Source organism: Neofelis nebulosa, chromosome X (genome assembly GCF_028018385.1).
Source record: "Neofelis nebulosa isolate mNeoNeb1 chromosome X, mNeoNeb1.pri, whole genome shotgun sequence".
Lineage (NCBI taxonomy): Eukaryota > Metazoa > Chordata > Mammalia > Carnivora > Felidae > Neofelis > Neofelis nebulosa.
This window is the reverse complement of record NC_080800.1, coordinates 122203346-122229178: the sequence shown is the minus strand read 5'-3', so window position 1 is coordinate 122229178 and position 25833 is coordinate 122203346. Positions and strand designations below refer to the sequence as shown.

The 25833-nt window shown below is 45.4% G+C and overlaps 1 protein-coding gene across 10 annotated transcripts in view; it reads right to left on the bottom strand.

Moving 5' to 3' along the window:
- The window catches only part of AFF2 (ALF transcription elongation factor 2), a 455915-nt gene that overhangs the window by 295631 nt on the left and 134451 nt on the right, over positions 1 to 25833 (bottom strand). For 6 of the 10 annotated variants that reach the window (XM_058713754.1, XM_058713756.1, XM_058713758.1 and 3 more), the window contains exon 2: positions 7616 to 7736. In XM_058713754.1, the coding sequence (XP_058569737.1) occupies positions 7616 to 7736 (121 nt within the window). Of the gene's footprint in view, positions 1 to 7603; positions 7737 to 25833 lie in introns of all 10 variants that reach the window. The other 4 variants (XM_058713753.1, XM_058713755.1, XM_058713757.1 and 1 more) reach the window with 1 other exon arrangement.

Genomic DNA, 25833 nt, shown 5'->3' with positions numbered 1-25833 from the left:
AAAAGAAGAGGAACCGGCAAAGGATACCAAGAAGGAGCGACCAGAGAGGGAATCAAACTGGTGACCTTGGCCCCGTTGTTAACATGGTCTCCATAGAGTGTATACAGTATCCAACTCACAGCATGTGTGAAATCATAGAAGACATTTCCAAAGAAATGAGGGCAATTAGGGAAATACGATTCCAGAGATTAAGGAAAAGTATGTTAAATATATGCTAAAAGGGTTCTGTTGGGGAGGGGGAATTTTAGAGATCCAATAGATGTCCACTTTAGTTTTCCTATCCACAAGAACATCTGATATTGCCTCACATGCAACATTGGTGCTAAAGCAGTGATGAAACAATTAACATTCCATATAATCCTCAGCCGAATAATCGCTCCGTTTTCAGAAGTACATTTGAAAGGCATATTTAATAGATAGATATGAGCAGAACTCATTTTTATTCCCTGAAAAATCCCTACATTTGTCCATTTTAATGGGATAAATTAGTCTTCAGCTAAGGTCAGAATAAACTTTGTATATACAGTGGGGTCTCCTTTGATGACGCTGTACAAACGAACCATTTGGGTAGCAGCCAAAACCAGTCTCCCTCCTATTCAGACCCTAAATTCAAAACAAGGAGATCTCATCATGCTGAAAGCCCAGTACAAATTTGATGCAAACTTTAAATACTTGCAAAGTTGTTCTGGTCCCGCAAACAGTTTACCTCTTGGGTCAGATTATTGCTTAATGAACACTAACACCTGGCTGTCTCCAAATGTCTGAACTGTTTATTTCCCATTTCAAACACCTTTAGTTTACATTGTCTCATTTTAATGAATTTGGATATGCTTCCTTCCCTTAGACAAAGAGAATTCTATAAGCTGAGTGCTTTTCCTTTTTGCCTTAGCTACCAGGAAGCTCAAAGCTCAACTTACCCAACTTTCACTGAAAGGTTACTGGACTTTCATTGAAAGTTCATTGAATTTCCACTGAAACGGAGTTCTACAGAATCAGAACCTTGCCTCGTGATATCAAAAAGACCACCACAATACCTCAAAGCCCCTGAGAAGTAATTCACTCTCTCCGGGCCAACACAATCAAGTCTCAAGAAACTTGAGACTCATCTGCTTACAAGCAAGCTAGTTTAGCAGCAAAAAACGGGGCCACCCACACTCATCTTTTCTTCAATGGAGAGAACCTTGGTTAGGTTTTAATGTCTCTTTATTAACTTCTACTGTTATAATGATCTGGGCTTCCAATGCATGCTGAGATTTTTTTCCCATCTCTAGGTTTTGAATTAGGAGACCTTCTAAACCTGGCCAATGTCTAAAACTGTATCTACGTAAATAAAATCAGAGGAAAATTAAAAGTTCTCTCAATACGTCCAGAAGGTCAACCTCCTACCATACAGGGTATGCTACAGTAATGATTTCTTTTCCTGCATAAAACTACGAGCTCTTAAAAGTCAAAGACCGCCTTTTGTTCACCTTTATATCCTCAAGGCTTAGCACCATGTCATATGCACATCAGGTACTCAAAAACTCGTTGCTAACACGAACAGAATCAAATTATAATTCATACCTTACCTATATCAAAATAAAGGATTTGCAACAGCTTGGAGTAAAAGGTACATCAAGAGAAAAGCAAAAGCCAGGCTACCTTGGTTACCGTGATTGAACATTCAATTGAACTTTGAGTTTCCTGGTAGCTAAGGCAAAAAGGAAAAGCTCCCAGCTTATAGAATTCTCTTTGTCAGATGGAAGGAAGCAGACATATCTTAATTTATTAAATAAGACAAATGGCTTTCAGATACTAAAACGTAATAGGAATTCTTCTCATTGGTTCAGTTACAAGAACCTCTGTACAATAAAACCATTTTTTTCAGCCCCAATCTCACAGAAGATGCAAAGATGATCTTTATGTGGCTTTTTCTTACAATGACAAAAAAACGAGAGTGTTGCATTAAAGTCTAACTCGGTGAAGGCATATCTCTATGTGGAGTTAGGGGACTAGGCTAATGGCTCCAGGTGTGGGGATTTCCTGTGCACAAATGACCTAGGGGCGGAGCCGAGACAACTTGGAGGAATGAAGGGATGTCCACTCCCTTAGACTAGCTTCCTCACAGAGCAATGGTCTCAGAGGGACTCGTGAGCGGAACTGCACAGCAGACAGTTCGAGGTTGAGTTCACTGGTGACACTTTCTGAGTTGCTGATCGAAGGAAGAAGATCCACATGCTTTGCATAACAGACGTGCTGCGGCTACAGGTAGGAATTACCATGGTCATGCTTAAGACACATACTGGCAAATTCAACACAGTCACGAGGCAGGGTTAGGACAGAGGACACACAGACACATAGCCTCAAAAAGTCCACCACTGAACAATCTCTGAATAATTAGCAGTACAGTCCAGGTCGCCTGAGTCGCCTCTCTGCCTCTCCACCACCAGAGCTGGGTAACTGTCAACCAGTTTTTAAATTTCTCAAGATGTAGCTATGAGAGCTACCAGACAGAAAACCCAATGGGGCCTGAAATACATTTATGCACACCCGCACGATGCACTCTCATTATACACCACAGCAACTTGTGATTCACACTCCACATGTTCTGTTTCACCCTCCGGAGTCTTAGTAATCCTATTAAGGAGCAAGGTATCCTTGGCAGTCTTGATTGGACATTATAAACATGGCAAAAATGAAATTTAGCCATTTCAATCAATTACAGCCTTCTTTCAATAGGCCGATTCTTTCCTTCCCGTGCTAGATAATTGGTTGATTCTTAAAGGTAACCTCTGCAGCTATTACTTTCTAAGTAATCACAATTTCTCCATCATCAAGGAAATGCATTTTCCAAGTATTTTCAGGCATAAATTACACGTCTGGTTTGTGGCTCATGACTAACAGCACTCCTCCATTTAAGCTTTTTGCCTCTCATTACTTTAGGAAATGCAAAGTTGCCTCAGTTTGCTTCTAATGCTATCTACAAATCAGTAAGTAGAAGTTCATTGCAAGACTAATGTCCTAGGAGGCTATTTGTACCATGGCATTTCTTTTTAATAAAAGTCACAAAATAATTTAAGTTTGGGGGCTCATTTTTTCCTTTTATTTCATTGTGGCTAATGCGTGTGATTTAGTAATTCCTTTTTCTCTAATTGTAATAGTTTTACAGTTAATCTCTCTAAGCTGTAAGTTGTTATTTCTTTCTTTAATTATAATAACAATGGTCTCTTGAACCTGTACAGCACTTGCCAGATTTCAAAGCAAGGTCTCCCAGCTCGTTTGACTTGATCCTTACAACACGCACATGACTCAACAGAGCAGCTCTGATCTCAGTCTGCCTTCTACCTCCCCGACCCAAATGACCTTGGGTAAGCCACTTAATCTCTCTGTGCCTTGCTTTCCTCATTCTTGTAGAGCTGCAAAGAGCTAGAAATTGTTAGTTGTTGTTGCTTTCTCATCATTATTATTATCAGGGATTCTTTTATATCAGGTATTCTTATTCAGTTCCCAGAGGAGGAAACTATAGGTCAGAGGAACGAAGTTTCTTCACCCAAGTCACACAGGAAGTAAGCTTATCAGGTCTTCTGACCTCCTATGGGAGGATAAACAGCTTCCTGTGACAGATACTGAACCACTCAGAACTGGGTCTAGATTCATCACTTACATGGATATGAAGCAGCAGAGAAGTCACCTCGCCTCTCTGAGCCTCAAATTCCTTGTGGTCAACATGAGGAAAATGAGTACTCCGGCTGCCATAAGGACTAAACACACATGTATAAAGCCCTAGCACGTGCCTGGCGTTCGGTAGGCACTTGATACATGCCAGGTCCTTGTCCCGCCCAGTCTTTCCACACTAACCTGACATGGCAAAGAGCTTCAGAGTCTTCAAGTGCTTTTGAAGACATCCTTTTCAGCACCACAGCACAAAGTCAGATTTGAAAGTTATAAGTGAAAAACGCAGCCATCACCAACCAAATCTAGGGGTGGTCAACATTCTTTCCATTCTGGGAACGGTACAGGTGAAGCAAAGAATGGAAAGAAACCAGCCAGGCTGATAAGAGATCACCATTTCTTCTAACTGCCAAGAAAGGGCAGTGGGTCTTAGGGACCAATACTCATTGGCTACTTTATGAACTACCAACACCATTGGACAACTGATCAGGCCGCGTTGTAGGCTTCAAGATGGCAAGAAGTTTCCTGAAAGTCCCGATCCACCACCAGGAGTTCTGATTTTTAATTTGATAAGCATTCCTACCACAACCCTAAGGAAGGGGTTATGGTATGTCCTTGTCTCTACCAGTGGACCGTGGGCCAGCTCTAAAACTCCTATTGCCACTGGCATGTCCAGATACTCCAAGGGTGTCCATACTAGTCCAGGCTCGGGGAGTTTATGGAGATGCATACCAGTTCTAGTATCATAGTATGAGAGGAAAGGAAAGGTATACTCCCCAGTGATCTCCCAGGGAACCCTGAACATGGACACAGCACAAGATGGCAGCTGATCATCAAAGCAATGGTGGAAGAAAGAATTCCTAGGTCATCAACCAATAGCTTAATTCCTTTCCTATACAGTCTTGAGAAGAACAAAAGCTCTTCCTGATCAAGAAGCATATAGACAATAGGCTACTAATCACACAACAGCCTGGCTCTAGGCTAATGTTCCCATCTAGTGTCCCTACCTGATATACCCTTGTCACAGCAAGACAGATGACTTTCGAAAACTTCTGACAATGTTGATAACAGGTTTTTTAATAACTGCCTACTCAAAAATATACTGCTTACATCTAAAAGTGAACATGCATCTGTATCACAGGCCTTGTTAACAAGAGATGGCATTTACCATAAAGATACAAGACCATTAATTCAACATGACTTAAATTATAAAGGGGGGAGGATAAGCCAAGGGTCCCATGCCTCATAATAGTGTTGGGCATGAAGTAGATTTTGAATTTTAAGCATGACTCTTGAGGAAAGCTGACTTTTCTAACTCATCCAAAGATAAGACATAAAACTCATCTGGTTATTCCTCTTAAGAAGGGACAAGGCATCTATCATCCTTGGACTCTCCTCCATTTTCCAGAAAAAATGGAGGCCACAACATCTTGCCCTTCCCCCAGTCTTTCTTCTACTCTCCTGCTTTGCTCTCAACCTAATATTCCTTCCCACTCTTCCTCACCATGGCTGGTCACCCTTCACACACTCTTGATTTTGCGTTTGCTCATCTCCTCTGGGAGCCTGCCCCACTCATCACCTCTTCCTCCACTACCTTCACCCTCTCCCTCTCGACGGACATCGGGTCCTTCCCATCAATCTCTAAATGTGTTCACATTTCTCTCATTATTAAAAACAAAGCCTCTTGCATTCCATATAATTTCTTCCCTTACATTCTAACTTACTTTCCTTTCTTCCTCCCTCCATACAAAAACCCACCGCCTTTCTTTCTTTTACCACCTCCCATTTACTCCCCAACCCCAGGCAGTTTGGCTTACCTGCAGTGAGCACCACCATCGACAATTAAACGACTCTCCCTAAGGTCAATGACCCCCTCCCCCTTAACTACCAAACCAACAGCCACTTTCCAGTCCTGACCTTTCCTGGCCACTCAGACACAGATAACTAACAAATCCTTCCTCTATAAAACCCTGTATCCCCTTGACTTCTATTAAATGATTCTCTTCTCCTTCTCTTCCTACCTCTGTGATCATTCACTCCTTCTTTAGGTTCCTTTCCTGGCTTCTACTTTGCCACCTTGCTTACTGCTTCAATGTTGCTGTTCCCAAGATTCTGACTTTGTCCCTCTTACTCAGTCATCTGATAGCTTCTACCCCCCTGCCTGCTAACACCAAACTCTCTCTCTTGACCACTCTCATTAGCTCCAGATCCCTCCGTCCAATGCCTACTGGATATCTCTCCCTTCATATCCCACTGGCATGGTCAAAACAGAATTATGTTTTTTCTCCACAAGTACCAACCCTGTTTCCTCCTCAACAGTCTGTTAGTGAGACTGCCATACTCTCAAGTCAAAAATACGGGCATCATTCATTCCTGTCCCACACTTCCCACATCCACGCAGGCACCCAGTCTCAGCATTTCAACCCACTTGCTCTACCTTAAATCTTGCCTTCCATGAACTCCCCTTAGCTGACTACAAGGGCCTCTTTATCTGCCTCTAGTTTCCTTACCTCCAACCCACTCTCCATGCTTCCAACATCACCTTTAAAGTTCTTTGTCTGTCCTGGATGTGCCCTTACTTAAAAGCTCTTAGTGACTTCTCTTCACGTGCGGAATTGGGTCCAAACTCCTTGGCACGAGGTACAAATCTTCACGAACCTCTCCCCAGCCCATCTCTGTAGCAGTTACCACGCAGTCACGCCTTCACTCACCATGATGATGTCTACCACTGGGCAAGAAGTCCTTGAGGGCAGGGACTAGGTCTTGTTCCTCTTTGTACCTTAGTCTAAGACGTGACTAGCATGTAGTGGGCCTTCAATAAGTGTTTGCTAAACCGATCATATCCCTAAATACGTGCATTCAAAGGCACTGTATACATTAAATAAACGGAGATAGGAAAAATGCTTTTTGAAGGATTATACTATTATTGACAGATTGCAAAGCGGTAGGTTAGGTGACCTAACTCTCTTGGCCAGACTCACCGAACTTGGAAGGCACCTGAGTCTTAGTCGAGAGCTGCCTACTTATCACAAACAAGGCAGCAAGACTCTGGTCTCACTGGTCACCGATCCAAACAGCTTACTCTCTACCCCAAAGTGGTATTTGTGCCTATGCTGTCCTTCCTTTCCTTTTCCAGAAGTCATTGTCTTCTAATTGGTGCCCTTCGAAAATCACAACTCTCAAAAATTTTCTCTATTGTTGTTTTAACTCTTACATCAGTTTTGTTTCATTACAGAAAATTACACTGCTACTAAATCGCAATAAACACCAACCAGCTGCCAGCAATTCCACAAGATTCTTCCCCCAAACCCCACACATAGAAAGTTCAGCAGTATGAGTGTTGTTGGAGCTACAAACTAGCTAGAATACCACCAGAATGTCAAGCCAGCTACACCAGCCGCTCTGTCTGAGGCGATCTCTTAATCCAGGATTGGTAACCACCGGAGAAAACGACTGGCTTTTCCCTTTCTCCTAGAGCAACGATTTTCAAAGAGCACTCAAACCACTCAATGGCTGCTAGCAATATAAAATGGAAAAGGAAAGCACTGGCCTTGCTAGCAATGGACGGCATTGACCGGGAGGAGAAAGAGACATAGCCGTTGACATTCTGATGAAGTCTTCAGGGGCTGCCTTGCTGATAGCCAGAGTGGGGATAAGCGTCAAGGGGGCACTGCTTGCTGTAGGAAGTGCTGGGCGGGAGAGAACTCCTTGGAGACGGGAAGTCTCACTAGTTCCTTTCAAATCTGACGGTACTCCCCAAAGAAGACAGAATTTCTCTCTGAAGGCTTCCTCAGAAACCTGCGATTGCTCCCAATACAGTGTATGTACATATTTCGTTTGTGAAATATATTCTCCTGGAAATGATTCGGGTGCTTTAAAAATAGATTAAACGTTGATTAGTGTGTTCAAAAATGTAACAAGCAAGCATTTTCCAGAAAGATAAATTACATACATATTCAGCTACCTTGTAGGGCTCCCCAAAAAGATCAAAGCCTGAAGAAAAGAGATCGTCTTCTTGCTGGACTTCTTGATTCCTCCGCTCCCATTCCCTTTTTTTAAGGGCACTACGGTCTTGTTCATAGTGACTGATACGAAAAAAAAAAGACAAAAGGAGAAAAAGATTAATTAGTCACTTAAGTCATTCAGCACTCCCTTGTCATCAATAAGAAGAAAAACAATGCAAGGCAACGCTCCCCAAACAGATACCATATAGAGAGCAGAGAAATCTTTTCTTGACCCCCAGTGGGTTTAAGATCCCAGCCAGTTCTTTGGAATACAGAAGAAAATGGAAACTTGCTGATTAGAAATCCTACTCATGCCCACTTAAGCACTGCAGAATCCTCTTTCCTTGTCCTTGCTTGAGTGCTACAGGCAATTAGAGGCTCCCCAAAAGTCAGTCCACTGCACAGAAAGGTCCTGAATTCAAGTTGCTCTGTCGCCAATGGCTCAGGGCTCAGAATTCACAGATACTACAAAGTCCTAAGGGGAAGGGATTAACCAATAGGTCACAGACAAACCGTGACTCGGATTGTTAGAGTGAGCCCGTTGTAACAAAATCACAGGAGAGTCAAAGGACTCATTCACTTACACTCCTTCTCACACTGGTCGTGTCGTTTTGGCCTTCTCATAGTTTGTGTCACAGGTGACAGCCTTTTAAGGAAACTCTTCAAAAGAAAGGTGCCTGGCTTGAAGTCCAAACCACTAACAGTTAAAGAAGGTGATTAAGAGCCTTGAACGACGTTAAGGCACACGTTCTAGAAACACTGTATAGCTCTGTGACTCATTGCATTTCAGGCTTTCCCATGGGAGGTTCAGTACAAAAGCTTCCAGACAATACCTAAGATGTACTCCAGGACCTTGAATTTTATAGAAGGAAATGCTTCCTGATGAAGAAAACAGTTGTCTTCTTCATCAGGCAAGAACGTACACGTTAAACTACAACGTGGGGGCACCTGGGTGGCTCAGTCGGTTAAGCGTCCGACTCTTGGTTTCAGCTCAGGTCATGATCTCGTGGTCGTGAGGTCAAGCCCTGTGCCGGGCTCTGCACCGGGCATGGAGCCTGCTTAAGATTCTCTCTCCCCCTCAGCCCTTCCTCCACCACACCTGTGCACTCTCTCTCTCAAAATAAACAAACAAACAAACAAACAATAATCCGGAAGTCTCAAAAGTAGTGAATTCTTTTTGTCCATTGGGTTTCCCCGTCCCCTGATTTTGACTGAAATCTTACTCAAAGCGAGTACATATATGCTGGGCAAATTTAAATTATATGAACGTACGTAAAATGCCTAACAGGTGCTGTACAAATGCTGCTTTCCTTCCCCATGTTAATACCGCCATGTTAAGACTTAATTAGATAATTGGCATGCAAATGAACATAATAGCTAAAGGAATTACAAGAGATACGCTGATCTAAGAGTACAGTCAACGGGTTTTGAATACATCCCAAACCTTAATGCCTATCCTTGGGAGCCGAGTCTCCTCATGAGTATCAGAACTTTTAATTTACAAAATAAGGGCACAGAGCATGAAATATCCACGGCAGCTTAACTAGATATTGATATACGTGGAGTGTGAGATGCCACTACACTTAATCATCCACCTTTCTCCACGGGAATCCTTGAACTGACACATTCAAAGTGACTCTGATAGCCTTCTCTTCCGAATCAACAACACTTCATTTCTCTGATCTAAAAAGTGGCAACATTTAAAGGATGTTCCAACGTACATTATGCTTTCACAATACAAACAATGCCAGACACAGAGGAGCTCGCCGGGCCGGTCGCAAGAGTGCTCGGCAAATGGTATCGTACACTGCCCGGGAAAACACAAAGACCCTCCGGAGCGCCACACAAAGCCCAGACCCCACATCTGGGCCCCGCCGGTCAAGAACGAGGCCAAGTCCAGATACCGGAAGGAAGGCGGCCTACGTCTCGTAGTCTCAGACACCATCCACAGGTATTACGGTCGCTGGCATCAGCTCTCATTTCACAAAGGAAGACACCTCATTTCCTTGCCCTTCCCCAGCACGCGACTCTACATGCAGAAACAAGAGCCCACACGTCCAAGGAACGCAAGCAAGACGTCCGTTTTCTAGCCCTCCATTCATTCTGCGCACCCGATGGCCCAGAATGACAGGCCCACGGGTCACGTTTAATCCTCCCGCGAAGGGAACCGAAGCCCTCCGGTGCCCCGGCTTGGCGAACCACCTTCCTTCTCCTCTGAGGGAAAAGGCAGAATTCAACCCCTGAAGGAACAGAAGGGGAAGGAGAAGCAAAGGAGACAGAGCTTGGACTCGCGCGACAACCGTCCAAGCGGCCAGCAGCTGGGGCACCTCCGGGCGCTTTCTTAGGAGGCTCTTGGCTCCGTTCTGCAGCAGCGCATTAGCCACCAAATTCCAGATGGAAACGCGAAGAGCAGACTGAGGGCGCACAGGGGTGTTATCTGGCGCCGGGAAACTGCCTGCTGCACTTTGTAACCCACGTCACGGAGGACGGTTAAAGCCTCGCATCTCTGGAGAGAATGAATGTCATCTCCACAGAGCTCCCCCGCCCTTGGAAGGCAACCGAGTCTCTGCAACGCATTCCCCTTTCGCTGGGCACGGCCTTGTGCTGAAAGCTTCACCCGGCGAGGTCTGATGAGGAACGAACTACGCGGTGACGAGGCTTTCGCGGCGGGGAACGTCACCGATTTCTGACTGAAACCAGAATTAGTAACTCGAAGCACCGGCTAATTAAGACCACAGCCATGTATTTAGCCTCTTGTTATACCTACTGCAGTTTATAATTATGAGGCCCTCTTTATCTACTCAATTAAAGTGCTTCTGATTCACGCAAGTCGTGTCGGAACGTGTGAGCCCCGCAGAGGCCCCAGGAAACTCTGTGACCGTCCCCTGATGACTGGATGCACCTTCACCCTCCTAGGCTCGTTTCCCAGAGGAAAGAAGGGCTCCACAGCCCATGAAGAAACACTCAAGCCAGAAATCAGGATTAATCACCATATTATTGGTCCGAACAATCCAAATTTACTCACCCTGATGAGGACGGGGAGGGTTGAGCCAAAACTCAAGGCCTCTCCCTGATAGCAAGTTATACAATGTTCTTCCAACTTTTTACTCCAGGAAATGATGAAATTGGTCACATTACAGTGGTATGAAAACCACCAAACACCCACAACTCAATTCAGTCTTAATTATCCGAAGGTCGAGAGAGAGAGAGAGAGTTCTCCCTCCAGAGCCCCTCTCCCTTTTGGAATCCGTGCAAGGCGTGAGGGTGAGAAGCTTCTCTCTAGAATGGGGCTTTTCTGTTAGCTCCGATTTTGCCCACCTGTCTGTTGCCCTGGCCTCAATGACAGAGAGATTGCCCTCCTTAACACGGGAGGAAGCTAAGACCCTCCTGAGAAGGGTGGGGGGGGGGGGTTCCTGCCAAGGCCTCACCCAGGTAAACACAAAGGTGACTTCTCCTTCTCACTCAGGTACTCTCCCATCCTGGCACTTAAACCCGATCATGTACACAGGCAACTCCCATTTTCATCACCAGAAGCCACAGGTGCACTCGGAGGGCGAGAAAACCCAGAGCACATGCAGATTCGCTGAGATCGAGAAAGTTCCATTGTGCTGTCTTCATTAGCTCACAGTGGTAGCACAGTCGGGCTGACAGCACAGGCTAGTCTTTTAGAACAAAGGCTGTCAGAACAGGAAGAGACCGTAGCAATCATGCAGTCCCGGTCTCTTCATTTTACAGATGAGGAAATTGAGCTCAGAAAGGTAATGGGCCTTGCAGCAGGTCTGTGGCGGCACCGGGAGGCAAGAACCAGGTTTTCCAGCGCCCAAATGAGTCTCTTCCAAATACCCCACGCTCTGTCTCTTCTGCCGCCCGGGCTTCCATCGAGAAGAAGTATCAGTCCCATCTGCACTCTGTGGGTCAACTTTCCTCAGGATTGTCTTTGATTAGAAATTGCCAGTAGGAAAAACCTTTAGGAATTTAATTTGGATTCGAGTATAGAAAAACCATTCGTTTCCTTATACCAAACGTACAGACCCTAAAGGGATTGTAAAAATTAACTACATCTGTGGGGAGAAGCTGAGCGAGGGAGAGTAAAACCCAGTTGAAGTCCATTTGCTTTGTGGATTCCATGAAGTTCAAAAATCATCCTTTGCCTAATTGAGTTATTTTACAAAGCTAGTTGGGGACACATTAATAAAAAACACTGATATCTTTAAATGACCAGCTTGTTTAAAAACACTGCTAACTAATACAGGATTTACTCATTTTCTAATTCAACTGGCACTAAAATACCTTGGGTTTTTTTTGGCTAATATCTTTGTAAAGGCATAAAAAATACATATTTAATTCACCCAAGAGACAAACGTAAGCTATAACTCACTCCTTATGGTGATCCTGAATGAATCTCTGCCTTCTATGAGATTTGTATTTATACTCACTACATGTTCCAGAGCTCCAAGTGGCACTTTTTTTTTCAGTAGCTAGTCCTATTTTTAATTTGACATTGACCTAATCTTTACAAAGCTTCTGTTAGTAAGAAAGAAAGAAAGAAGAAAGAAAGAAAGAAAGAAAGAAAGAAAGAAAGAAAGAAAGAAAGAAAGAAAGAAAGAATCTTGGCTATTCAATTCCCTCAAAATCACCCCCAAGTTATATACTGTGGGCACTTAAATGTAAAGTGCTAAATTCAAAACTCTGAAATAAAGCTAAAAGCAGGTCATAGTTGTTTTACACATCTAGGGGAGACACATGAGGACCTGGGATCTGGACATGTGAACATGGCCTTGAAAAGGAGTTTCTACAATCAGTAGAACCTCTAAGTCATGTTCAGACAGCAGGATTCATTGAGACCTCTGCATACAACCAGTCTCTTCAGCAAATGGACTCCCCACAGACGGTGGCTCTCATTAAAAAAAAAAAAAAATCGAGGGTGCCTGGGTGGCTCAGTACGTTTAGCATCCAACTTCGGCTCAGGTCATGATCTTGTGGCCTGTGTGCTGACAGCTCAGAGCCTGGAATCTGCTTTGGATTCTGTGTCTCCCTCTCTGTCCTCCTCCGCTCATGCTCTCTGTCTCTCTCTCGAAGTAAATAAATAAACATTAAAACAATTTTTTAAATGCATTTAAAAAATCAAGATCGGAACAAAAAGGAGACATTTACTCTACACATCTGTCAGCTGCCCTTGCGGCCACGCCAATTTCTTTAGGTCTTAGGGAAATGGGGCAGTGCTTATTCTTAGAGTTTTCTTAAATCTGTGCTTTATATTTTTAACATTTATTTAGTTTTGAGAGACAGAGAGAGAGAGAAACAGACAGAAAGGGGGGAGGGGCAGAGAGAGAGAGGGAGACAGAGGATCCAAAGCAGGCTCTGTGCTGTGTGCACAGAGCCTATATGAGGCTCAAACTCAGGAACCGTGAAATCATGACCTGAGCCGAAATCAAGAGTCAGCCGCCTAACTGAGCCACCCAGGCGCCTCTAATCTGTGCTTTCTTAAAACAAAGTACACATCAATACTCCCAGAAGTCCTGGCAGGAAACTGGCTCAATATTTCCTTGTAGAGGCATCTCAGGGATACCCCTGTTCCCTCCACCTCTGGGAACAAAAGCAAAAATTCAGATCATGCAGAAGCTTTGCCAAGGTCATCTTCCAGTGCGGTGAGGCAGACATTCCAAGAACCACTCTCCTCGTCTTATGTCTGTCACTTAGCTTCCCTTAACTCCCAGTCCCCACCCTCTCATTTAAAAACAAATTATTAACAGTCTTCACTGAGATATAATTCACATATCATGCAATTCACCCACTTAAAGTGTACAACCCAGTGGTTTTCAGCATATTCACAGAGTTCTGCAACTATCGTCATGATACAGGTTTAGACTATTTTCATAGCTCCAAAAAGAAGCCCTTTACCCTTTGGTGATCACCCCCCACCACCTCCCATCCAGCCTAGCCCTAAGCAACCACTAATCTGCTTTCTCTCTGACTTGGGTTATTCCGGATATTTCATATGCACGGAATCATGTAACATGTGGTCTTTCGTGCCTGACGTCTTTCACACAGCATGGAATTTTCAAGGTCCATCCATCCTGTAGCATGGATCAGTACTCCACTGTGTATTCCTGGTCCTGTGTTACTCCATGCTCATTAAGGGGGTTCATTCCTGGGAGCTTACAATGATTTCACTGGGGTGTAAAGCTTCCTATACACAAACAAGCAATGTCAAATACAGATATTGTGAGGAAAATGCTTTTAAAAAGTGTTTGCCTTAGGGGCGCCTGAGTGGCTCAGTCGGTTCAGAGTCCAACTCTTGATTTCAGCTTAGGTTGTGATCTCATGGTTCAGGAGCTCAAGCCCCACATCGGGCTCTGTGCTGGCAGCCCGGAGCCTGCTTGGGATTCTCTTTCTCCTTCTGCCTCTGCCCCTCCCCCACTCACACATTCTCTTTCTGAAAATAAAGACTTTTTTTTTAAGTGTTTGCCTTAGGCTTAGCATAAAATTATTCTGACTAGCCGATGAAACTCCCCAAATGCTGCATTACTTCTAACATATATCCAATAGTCAAGTGGTAAAGACAATTGATCACATCTAGGGATGGCAAAGACCTAGTAAAAACCAAACCCGACAGCAACCAAATAAACAGGTTCTGTGGTTCCTGAAGATTCTGCAGGGTGTCCAGAAATGACGGCATCCAGATTCAGAAGATCCAAGCCGGGGCCCTACCTCTTTCACTTTGACGTCGCTTGATCATTTCTAAAGCACTTTCCATTTCTAAGCCTCAGTTTTGTTATTTGTAAGATGGGAATCATCTTTCTCTTCCCTCTTCCTGCAGGTGGCGTAAAGGTTGAACACAATGGGGGGTGAGAAAGGGTCTTGTAAACTACTAGGAGCTGCTCACATTGTCATGGGCTAGACCACTGGTACCCTGACCATACTTCACCTTCATGACACAAAACTTCACTGCACGTTAGTTCACGTGCACCTCACCAACGTCTGGCAAATTAGCAGGGCAGGGAATATTGTTTCCTTTTAAGGATGGGAAACAGAGGCTTGGAAAATTGCTCCAGACTATGAGGGCACCACTCATCTGATTCCTAACCCAGGGCTCTTTCAAAAAGTCTGAGATACTGCTACAGGGCCCATGAAGCCCATCAGATATCCCCTGGGAATTTTTCTCCATAGACTCAAAACTGATCTTTGTGATAGAGGCACCAAATGCCCAGACTCAATTCACAAACTAATACTGACATGAGGCTTAAAATCGTACCTGTTCAATTAAAGTATTTTTTCTTTTTTTAAGATTTTCTTTTTTTAAAGTTTATTTTATTTATTTTGAGAGAGGGAGAGACAGAGAGAGAGCATGAGTGGGTAAGGGGCAGAGAAAGAGGGGGAGAGAGAGAGAGAGAGAGAGAGAGAGAGAATTCCAAGCAGGCTCCACGCTGTCAGTGCAGAGCCCGACATGGGACTTGAACCCACGAACCTTGAGCTCATGACCTGAGCATAAATGGGACAGCTTAACCAACTGAGCCACTGAGGTGCCCCTAATTTAAAATATTTCTAAATATTCTCAATCTTCTATCATCTGGCTCTCACCGTTGGCTATGCACGGGAATCACCCGGGGAAGACTTTATAAATCCTCATGCCCAGGTCACGTGCCAAGACCAAGCACATCAGAATTGCCCAGAGTGGGTCTCAGGCATCCAATATGAAACAACTTCTGGTCTTCATATATTGGATCATTCATATATAATCTCCTTTATTGGACCCATTTGGGCATGCTTAAATCTGATGGGCCTAACATGAAGGTAAATCAAGAACCGGGCTGTGTAGGGAACAGATGTATTCTACTATGCAGAAATCTACATTGCTAATCTATGTCAGCAGACATGCCTTGAAGGCAAAAAGCCGTTATTACAAGCATAGACCTGTCAGGCAGAACAACAGTAACACCAACAGCGACTCGCTGTTGATGCCTTGCTCCGTGCCAGGCACAAGATAGGCATTTTGTGACCATGATCTTACTGAATCCTCACAAAAACTCCGATGCGGTACCTACCATCCTCACTTTGCAGATGAGGAAACTGAGCTGCACGAAACCCAGGGAGGTTAACAGGCCCAGCATCACACAATTCGTACGTGGTGCCAGCAGAATCGCCGTGGAGGCTGCCCCCTTAGCCTAAAAGACGACGCTAGTAGGTCGAATATGGATGTTGATGATCAATAATATTCTAAGAGTGCACTAAAATTCCATTTTTGGAGGATTCCATTTTAATGGAAATGCCACTTTTATACAGCATGACCATGAGTCCGGCAGCCGGAAGGTTCCCATCCGCCTGCAGCAGCATTCGGCTTATCAATAACTTTCTAGAAGCCTGTTGAAATGTACTTTAAAGGCAGTCTTTGCATTGAAATTAAATTCGTTTGTCCTCACCCACTATAACCGTTGGTGAAGAGACACGGTCCAATATCCATGACTGCCAGAGAGAGGGATCTGTCTCCGCACCAAGTGTTAGTTTCCTCCTCTCCTCGACAGCTCACAATGTGTTAGCTCTCCGTTGACAACAGTGTGCCTGTATCTCCTTCAACTTCATGTCAAGCACCCCTCCTCTTCCATACTCAGGCACCCCGCTACAAGAAGACCGTGCTGCACAATACATACATAAACATCCCCAAGTTTCTTTTCTGCTTTCATAACATTTTCTGCGGTTAAGCGTCCCTTTTCCATTTTTATTGCAAATCACTTAAAGAGAACTCTACTTTCTGATCCATTCGTCAAAAATGAGAATTCACTATCACTTCTTCTGGCTCATTGACCCCTCAGTAGCACAATCCAGTGTCTTACAAGCACTGCGCATTCAATGTGGCCAAACCAAGAGAGCGGCGAACAACTGCATGACTCAGAACCTTTCAAAAGGACTTCCCGAAGACGAGTAAGGGCCTGGAGTGGATAGAATCTCTACGAATACCCACAGTGAGAGAGTGAATACAGTAAATGTATGTACTTATAGATTTAGGACTCTTGAATTGGTTCAAGCATTAAAACTATAAACAAATCAAAATGCTACACAGCATTCTCACTCCCACTCTTGCAAGTACCTATCCTGTTCACCACTGCCAATCAAACGTAACCATTTTTATTATTTTCTTGTTTATTCGTCCACTGTTTCTTTGTGTACTCTTTAGTGTCGACTTGAAATGATCTCATTTATAGTTCTTTCTTTAAATTAACCAGAGTTGAGACTAGTGCTGAGCTTTAAGGAGCTTCTGGATCTAAGACTTGATCTGCTTGAAGGGAATTTTCGTCATCAGAAATGATTTCAGGGGCGCCTGGGTGGCTCAGTCGGTTGGGCGTCCGACTTCGGCTCAGGTCACAATCTCATGGTTCGTGGGTTCGAGCCCCACGTCAGGCTCTGTGCTGGCAGCTGGGAGCCCGTAGCCTGCTTCGGATTCTGTGTCTCTTTCTTTCTCTGCCCCTCCCCTGCTCACGCTCCGTCTCTCTCTTTCAAAAATGAATAAACATTTTAAAAAAATTTTTTAAAGAAATGATTCCGTGGAAAACAAAAAAAAAAAGAAAAAGACGAATCCACAGGTCCACACGTGAGACGGCGGCGACAAGCCTTGAGCGTCCTCGATGGCTCCGAAGGTCTTGGGTGTTGGTTGGAATTGTGCCCTGTGGCAGGCAGCAGGCCCCGCTTGGCTGGCCAAGGCTTGGCTTCACCCTCTGCTCTCGCTGGATCTCCTGTCCAGCCCTAGTGGGTCCTGGCGCCGTCCCGTGTGCCACGTCCCCAGCTCCACACCTGTTACCTCCGCAGCCGACCCACACAGCACAGCTCTGTCTTTCGAATTACGAAAAAGCTGCCTGAAGTATTTCCTCTCCATGCCCATTAAATATGGGGAATTCTTTTCCAAGTCAAAGCCTTCACAGAACCTGGCTTCTCATAAAGGACACTTTTTAAAAGGTGTTTTATTTTCAGCTAGCTATAAGCAAGACAATTTCAATAACTACTTAATTTAAAACAATATTTTCTCAGAAATCAGATTCTTAATTACCTTTAAACTAAGGAAATTAATGCCCTTAACGAGCAGTTTATAATTGACAGCTTTAGGCTGACTCTATTTTCATGTCTCACCCAACCCTTTGATCCTCGTGTACTCACTAATTTTTACCCAGGCAAATTCTACCCCCTAAAGGCTTACCCTTTGGGCCCCCACCTCTCTGTGGCGCAGTCACCTCCCCCACACCCCCAGCCACCACCGGAGTTCTGGCCTGAGCATACAGCCAGGAACACGACATTCAGACTGCAGAAAAGACCCGCGGGGCACAGCCAGCTTGTCCAGGCGTCTACTTATTGTCATGACACCATGCTTGTTTTCTCACGGATCACGTGGACTTGACACTGTGACTTTCTCCTGGGTCCCACTTCTCCCCCTTGCCTTGATGAGGTGTCTGACAAACGCTGAAGTGTGTTCCCCTCAAAATTCGTATGGTGAAGCCCTGACCCCCGGAACTCAGGAGGCGACCTTACTTGGAAATGCAGTCATCGTGAAGGACATTAGCTAAGTTAAGGTGAGGTCATCCTGGAGGAAGGTGGGCCCGGACTCCAATATGACCGGTGACCTAGAAGAAGGGGACATTTGAACACAAAGACACACAGGAAGAATGCTATGTGAAGATGGAGGCAGATGAGAGGGCGACACTGCTACAAGCCACGGAGCCCCAAAGATGGCCGGCGAGCCACCGGAAGCCGGGGAAGAGGCCTGGAACAGATTCTTTCTTCTGTCACGGCCTTCGAAGGAGCCCACCCTGCCCACACCCGGATCTCCGACTTCTAGCCTCCAGACTGTGAGACGATCCCTGTCTCTTGTTTAAACCTGCCAGTGTGTGGTACTTTGATACGACAGCCCTAGCAAACTAAAACACCTCAGAACGCGTCTCCGAGGCAGTTCACGATGAAAACGTCAGGCGGCTTCCCGGTGCGGGCAGATGACCGAGACCTCAGAACTGTCACCTACTCCTCTCCCTTCTACTCCGGCACCGCGCTCCTCCTTCCCCCCCTTTCCAGCTCTGTCTCAGTGAACTGTGGGTGTTCAGTGAGACTGTCACCAGAGAGGAATTGACGCATTTTTTGCTTCCCTTTTATCTGGAAAAGTGCCAAGCTCAGTGTTCAGCTCTCGATAAATATTTTTTTTGACTGACTGAATGAACAAACGACAGGCAAACATATTTTTTCTGCCCAAGTTCAGTGACAAATGTTGACAGAGACATATTAATTAATATATTAATTAACTTGTCTATTTAATCAACAAACATTTACCGGGTGCCTACGTCACATCAGGCACCATGTTTGGTGCTTAGAAAAAAATAAGACACAGTACGACTCTTTGAGAAATTCACAGCCCAGAAGGGGAGGCAAATCCATTCCCAAAGAATCGTAGTATAGGGTGACATATGCCGTGCCTATAGGAACAAAGTGCTGTGGGAACATTCTCAGGTTGGTGTGGGGTGCGTTGCAGCTGGTCCTCGTGCGACGGGGGGGTTGACATCCTGCCCATCAGCTCGTTCAAGTACACGCTAACCAAAGATGATCCCATGGGACAAACATGGACGAGTGAACAGAGGATTCAAGTTGCAGCCAAGCCAGTCCCTCGGACGGCCCATGCCTGGCGAAACTGGTCTACAGCAGTGGCATGAGAACGGTGAGATTTTCTGCTCTTTGGGGGAGCTGGGAAGAGGAGAGTTTGGTATTTGCAGGTGCTGGTATTCAAGGGTAAAACCCTAATTGCACTTGTGATACCCAGTGAGAGGAAGCGCCATACACAAAGAAATGGATGGCTGAGATAAGCATGTGAATGGTGAGCTCATAAAGAATGATGCGATTTCCAAGGGAAGCATTTATTGTTTCCTGTGTTATAGCGCATTGTCTCCTGATATGATTAGTTATCAGTCTCAGTTATCCGAAACTGGTATGAAATAAAGCGTTTACGCAGTTATGCTTCATTGATGTCAGCGAGGGGAGCACGAAAACCTCCATGAAGGTGGGTAATTGATGTGTAAATCAGAGCTCAATCACTCTGTAATAGAAATGGTCCCACTGAAAATATGCTTGTTGAGCACAATCGCATAGAAGCCAGAGGGATGGAGGGAGGGAGGGAGAGGATAGAAGGCTTATTTATTAAAAATGATAATAACTGGCAATTTGTGCAATTTTCCCTTCAGCAGAGGGCTGCTGTCAGAAACGCTTGCAAGCAAGTTGTGACCAATATATCCAGATAGTTTCCTTCTGTTCTAATGGACGATCTCTGTTTTATTTAAAGGCTCAGCGAGCTTGTTGTGGATGTTTTAAAAGAGCAAATTAAACAACATGTTCGTCTTTTGAAACATGACACACGTTAATGGCATCAGTTAACAACGCTTATTCAATAGGTTTGCTTGCTATTGTTATTCAAACCCTTCTGTCACTTTGCATTTGCTCTCTGAAGAGCAGTGAATAAAAATGGACAATGCCTTGCGATTTAGTATTTTAACATTTCGTATCGAAACAAAAATAACTTACTATATTGATCAAACAGCAGTTCCTCTATCTATCATCCCTATAATCATTACCATTATCATCACCTCAGGTGCCATGACAGTGTCTGGTGGCAGATTTTTCTTCCCCTCCGCCGTACTCACCGAATAAAGAGAAAATTCTCTACCGCGAATACCGTCACAGAAGGCTTAATAGCCAATATTCCCGCCAATTCATCTGAAAAAGAAACCGCTAGCTTTCATTGTTTTTCCAGATCTCGTGAAAAGCCAGTCAACACGAGAGGCGGCTCTATCGCAGGCGTCTAGCGTGGATCCGATGGATGGCCCGGGGCGCCCACACGCCCCCCGACACTCGTGATGTAGGACGTTACCTGTGGTGACACAAAGCAACAGCAAGGGTACAGACGCGCTCCGCTGTGCAGGTGGGGGCGCTCTGCTCACCTGCGGTCACCAAGTCAGCCTGGCATTGCAAAGTCCGCGTGTGCTGATTGCCCGTCTGGTATGTCGTGCGGGGCCGGGACCCGAATGTTCCCACCCGGACGAAACACCCAAGTAGACTGGCAGCAGGTGGTGGTGGCTCCTTCTGTTCACCTTTCTCAATGTGGCTACTCGAAAATCTAAACACGTGTATGTGGCTTGTGCTTGGGGTTCACATTAGATTTGTACGGGGCAGCACTGGCCTGAAAAAGAATGATTTTCTAAGTCTAATTAATAACCCACTCATCTTAACCGATACTGGTTTCAGAGCGCTGCCTCAGGGCAGTAAGAGGCTTTGTGCCTTTGGGTTCACTGGAACAGTCTAACCTCGTGGCCCCTTCTCTATTCTCAGCTGCTCCCCTCAATCTCATTTTCATTTAGACCTGGGGCACATATGCCAATGTTTCTTCTCGTGACCGCTATATTGTCTAACTGGGGCGTTGTCGATCAATACTAGGTGAGGTGTCGAGCTGTGTTTGTGTAGTATGCTTAATATGCTTCTACCCAATGCGCCATACGGAGGCACTGCACTGTGTATTACGAGCGTAGTAACGCTAAGACTCAACTGAGTATCACTGGTGCCTAGTAAACTAGTAAAACAAAATTATGCTAAGTAGTCGCTGAACATCGAGATCCCTAACGTTTTTAATGAGTGTCTCAAACGCAGCGCACGCCCTTCTCTGAAATACCAAAAGAGCCTAGGCACTATCCCAGGCTTGATGTGAATTTCATTCTACAAGAGGAAGGCATTTTTTTGGATATAGAAACTAAGAGACTAAATAACAGCGTGGGCCTCACTCCACCAATAACTGTGTCTTTAAATCTAAACTCCGTGTGGTTTTGAAGCCTTCTATGCTTGTTTTCCTTCCCCAGTGCATGTCACAGCTAGGAAGCATTTTGATTAGCCTAAGCCATCAGCAGTTCCTTCCTACCTGTTTCACATACATTTCACACGTTACTTTTAGAACTCCTCAGTTTACTGATATTTTCTTGGAACGCTGCCAGCCAATCTGTAGCAAAATTAAACTGTGCCTTTTAATATAAAACAATCATTGATTAACACATACTGTTCAAGCCAGATGAATCAGCAGCCTGCAAGGATGAAGCGTTTTATCACACTAACACACCATTCGAATGCTCTGATAGATGCATTCATTTGCTGATGGGCACAACACGCGAGGAGCACAGGCCCACACTCCGCGGCACTTCACACTCTTGTTCCTCAGCACACAGTATGCTCGACAACAAGAATGTAGGCAAATGAACAATTTGCTGTGATTAGTTTAGTTTCATTTGTTAATTACAGATTCAACAAGAACTGAATGCTGAAGCTTTTCAAGTATCAGATACCCATTGATCCATAGCCCCCAACATGCTCAAGTAATACTTGGAAGTCTAATATGATTTATTGTTACTTAGAGCACTGATTGGCTAGAGGAATTATACTCCAATAAATGATGGCACTGTCACTGAATCCGCCTGTAATTGCTTCCATTCATTGTAATGTATGCTCTAACGCAAACTGGAAAGAAAGGAGATGATCAACTTCAAGCGTCAGCTGTTTCAAATTCCGCAGTGTGTCCCTAAGTTAATGGATGGAGAATATTCTGCCGGTATATCTGCTGGGTTGCAGGAGATGGATCTTCAGAGAGTTCTAGATATGCACACTCATATGTATTTCATGTATGTCAATGTCACACAGATCTACAACCGATGGCCACTTGGCAGGCTTGCGTGCCTCCGTGGAGGCAGATGGCGTGACTCTGCTGAGACTGGGCCAGGACACAGAATCCTCGGGAACAGTGGGTCCTCTACCGCTCTGTCCCCCGCCCCTCAGGACAAATGGAACCCTCACAGGCTACTCATTTCCCTCCGGAGTGACCCAGATGTCTGTGACTCATCTTCCCTGTCGCCTGACACTGCACCTTCCATCCAGGCTAGGAGCAGAGCCCCTGGTCTCCACTCTCCAGCACTCCACAGCTCCTCCTCAACCTCACTTATTCCACTCTACTAGAACTGTCTGCTGCTAAACGGATGGCGACTTCCCCGAGCTAAGCACCGTATGACGCTCCTGTGGCTGCTGTAACAAATTACCACCAACTTGGTGGCTTCAAACAGCACACATGCAGTCTCTCAGTTCTGGAGGTCAGAAGTCTGAAATGAATCTCACTGAGCTAACATCAAGGTGTCTATGGCTGTGTTCCTTCTAAAGGCTCGGCGGGGGGGGGGGGGGGGCGGGGAGGATGGCTTTTCTTGCCTTTTCCAGCTTCCAAGGGTCACCCCCATTCCTTGGCTCGTGATCCCTTCCTCCAACATCAAGGCCAGCAGTGTAGCATCTTCAAATCTCTCTCTTACATCGGCTTCCCTTATCACATCTTCTCTGACTCTGACCCCCCTGCCTCCCTCTTAGAAAGACCCTTGTGATCACACTTAGGGCCCACCCATTCAATCCGGGATCACCTCTCCACCTCTCCAGGTCCTTATCTTAATCACATCCGCAAAGTCCCTCCCGCCTTGTAGGTAACGTACTCACGGCTTTGGCGGATTAGGACACGGACATCTTTGAGGGGAATATTATTCTGCCTACCACAGGTTCGACAGTTTAATCATTCTTGTCCTCCCAGTTACATGACATTAGTGGGGCTTCAATATTATGAGCAGAGGTGAATGAATGCATGAGAATGATTCATTAAAGCTTTCAGATGTCTCTTTGGAAGAGTGCCTCATGCATGAAGAGTGCCCGATGGGTGAGGCAGGGCAAAGCCCAACGGCCTCAACACCTGCTCTGTCATTTAACGCCACTTCAGTCCTCCAAGGCTTGACTTTTCTCACCAGTAAGTGTCTCTGGGAATTGCTGTGACCCTCAAATAAGATAATGTATGGGAAAACATCTGTGAAGGTAACTTGCTTTATCTGTGTTATTTAACATTATCCTTGCTTATCGCTAAGAGAAGACACTAGACCTTTGGGAGAGAAAAATAAGAGGCAAGAAGTCCCACTTCTACAGATATGTAAGGTACTATTACCCAGTAAATCTAAATAAAAATAACCATCTGAAAGTGACCTGAAAATATGCTTTCTATTCATATGCAAGTAGCTTAAGAGATTGACACAAGACCCTGAAATTACCTCAAATAACTAGACGCTCAATTGCTCAAGATAAGTGGGGCCACAGTCGCCCTCTCACATTGTAGTTGAACACAACAATCAAAGATGGGTTTGCCCTGTTTACATATTACGGCAGTATGAGATCTGTTGTGACTCATTTATCAAACCCTGCATATTAACGCATCAATTTTATTGACTAATAAGACGGTTCCCTGACATTACAACAACACAGATGACAATACATCTTCCAATACGAGCAGAATGATCCTAAGAGGCGCCACACACACCTGTAAAACACTTGATTGTAGTTCAAGCCAGGAATGTGAAAACGGGAGAAACCTGAGCACGAAAACAACCTCCAATCAAAGGGTCTCTAGAGGGCATCAAGATCAAAGCTGTCATTTTCCCTTATGAGGAAGATCAAGTATACAGAGGGGAACCGGGGCAGCCGATGCCATCCACCTGGTCAGTGGCATGACTTGGACTGGCGCCCAGGTCCCGACTCTCTGCTCAGTGCCCTTTGCCCTGTGCCACCTTTCAGCTTCCCTGAGCCCGGGGCAGTGCCTCCAGCTCACTGCTTTGGGAGAGAAAGGGCAGGCGACAGAGGGAGTCCAGGGGGCATCCCTTCACTCCCGAGGTTTGTAAATAGGAGGCGAAACGGACAAATTGAGTTTGGGAAATTTGCTTTCAAATGCTCATGAATCGCTAAAAACTACACAGGCCTCGGTGTCTGCAAGCAACCCACTCCATGTGAAAAGGCTGTCATATTCCAGACTGTGTGGGATTTACTTTAGGAGAGAAGAAACTTGGAAGCCCTCCAAGGAAAGCCCCTGGTTTGGCACAAAGCAGAGAGAGTTATTAAATAAAGAGGGAGGGGCCAACCAAACGGCCAAGTGAGTGACAGAATGTGTTCTTTGTAACTGGTTGCCTCAATGTTGCCCTCTGGGCACAACCTAATGCTCTTTAACCCAGTGGTCCGGCTGAAGGGCAGGCTGCGGTGAATGCTAACGGGCCCTGAGTGTGGGCACACGTGCGCACCCACAACTTAGGGGGGAGGAAGATTGATTTTTTTAATTTTTTTTAACATTTATTTATTTTTGAGACAGAGAGAGACACAGCATGAACGGGGGAGGGGCAGAGACAGAGGGAGACACAGAATCGGAAGCAGGCTCCAGGGTCTGAGCCATCAGCCCAGAGCCCGACGCGGGGCTCGAACTCGCGGACCACAAGATCGTGACCTGAGCTGAAGTCAGACGCTTAACCGACTGAGCCACCCAGGCGCCCCCAGATTGATTTTTTTAATGTTTATTTTGAGAGAGAGTGAGAGAGAGAGAGAGAGGGAGCGGGAGCAGGGGAAAAGTACCGAAAGAGGAGAGACAGAATCCCAAGCAGGCTCTGTGCTATCAGCACAGAGCCCAATGCAGGGCTCGATCTCACAAACCAGAAGATCATGACCTGAGCCAAAAATCAAGATTCAGACACTTAACCGATTGAGCCACCCAGGTACTTCTTGGGTGAGGCAGATTATATCAGAGCATCTCAGACGAGAAGAGACCACAGAAGTCATCTGGTTCCACTGTCCAGCCCTCCGCTCAGTAAGAAAAGAACCCTCAAAGGTTGGCTCAACGATCCACTGGTACATGGTTGTGACTGGGGAAGAGAGGGCGTTGTGTTGAATCCTTCCTCTCTTGGCTGCAGACCTGATGTACTTGTGCACAGCACCCCCAGAACCTGACTTGGGGGGCTGTGGAAAGAACGGATATATCATCTGGTTGCCCTCCAACCCCCAACTGACTCTTGAATGCCCTTTACAGCACCAAATATGTAAACATCAGGCAGGTGCGTGTGGGTTTCCCTCTGGGAACGGTAGAGCTATCTGGGCGGGAGCCTGGAGACCTGGGTTTCCAGCGCAGACCTACCACTAACCAGCTTGGCGACCTCAAGCAAATGATTTCACTCTTTCAGGCCTCAGTTTCCTCACACGTAAAACACAGAGTTTGTGGTGGATCATTTCCAGCGTCCTCCTAGGATATTATTCACCTTTTGATAGCTTCCTCTGTCTTCTCCGATGCCAG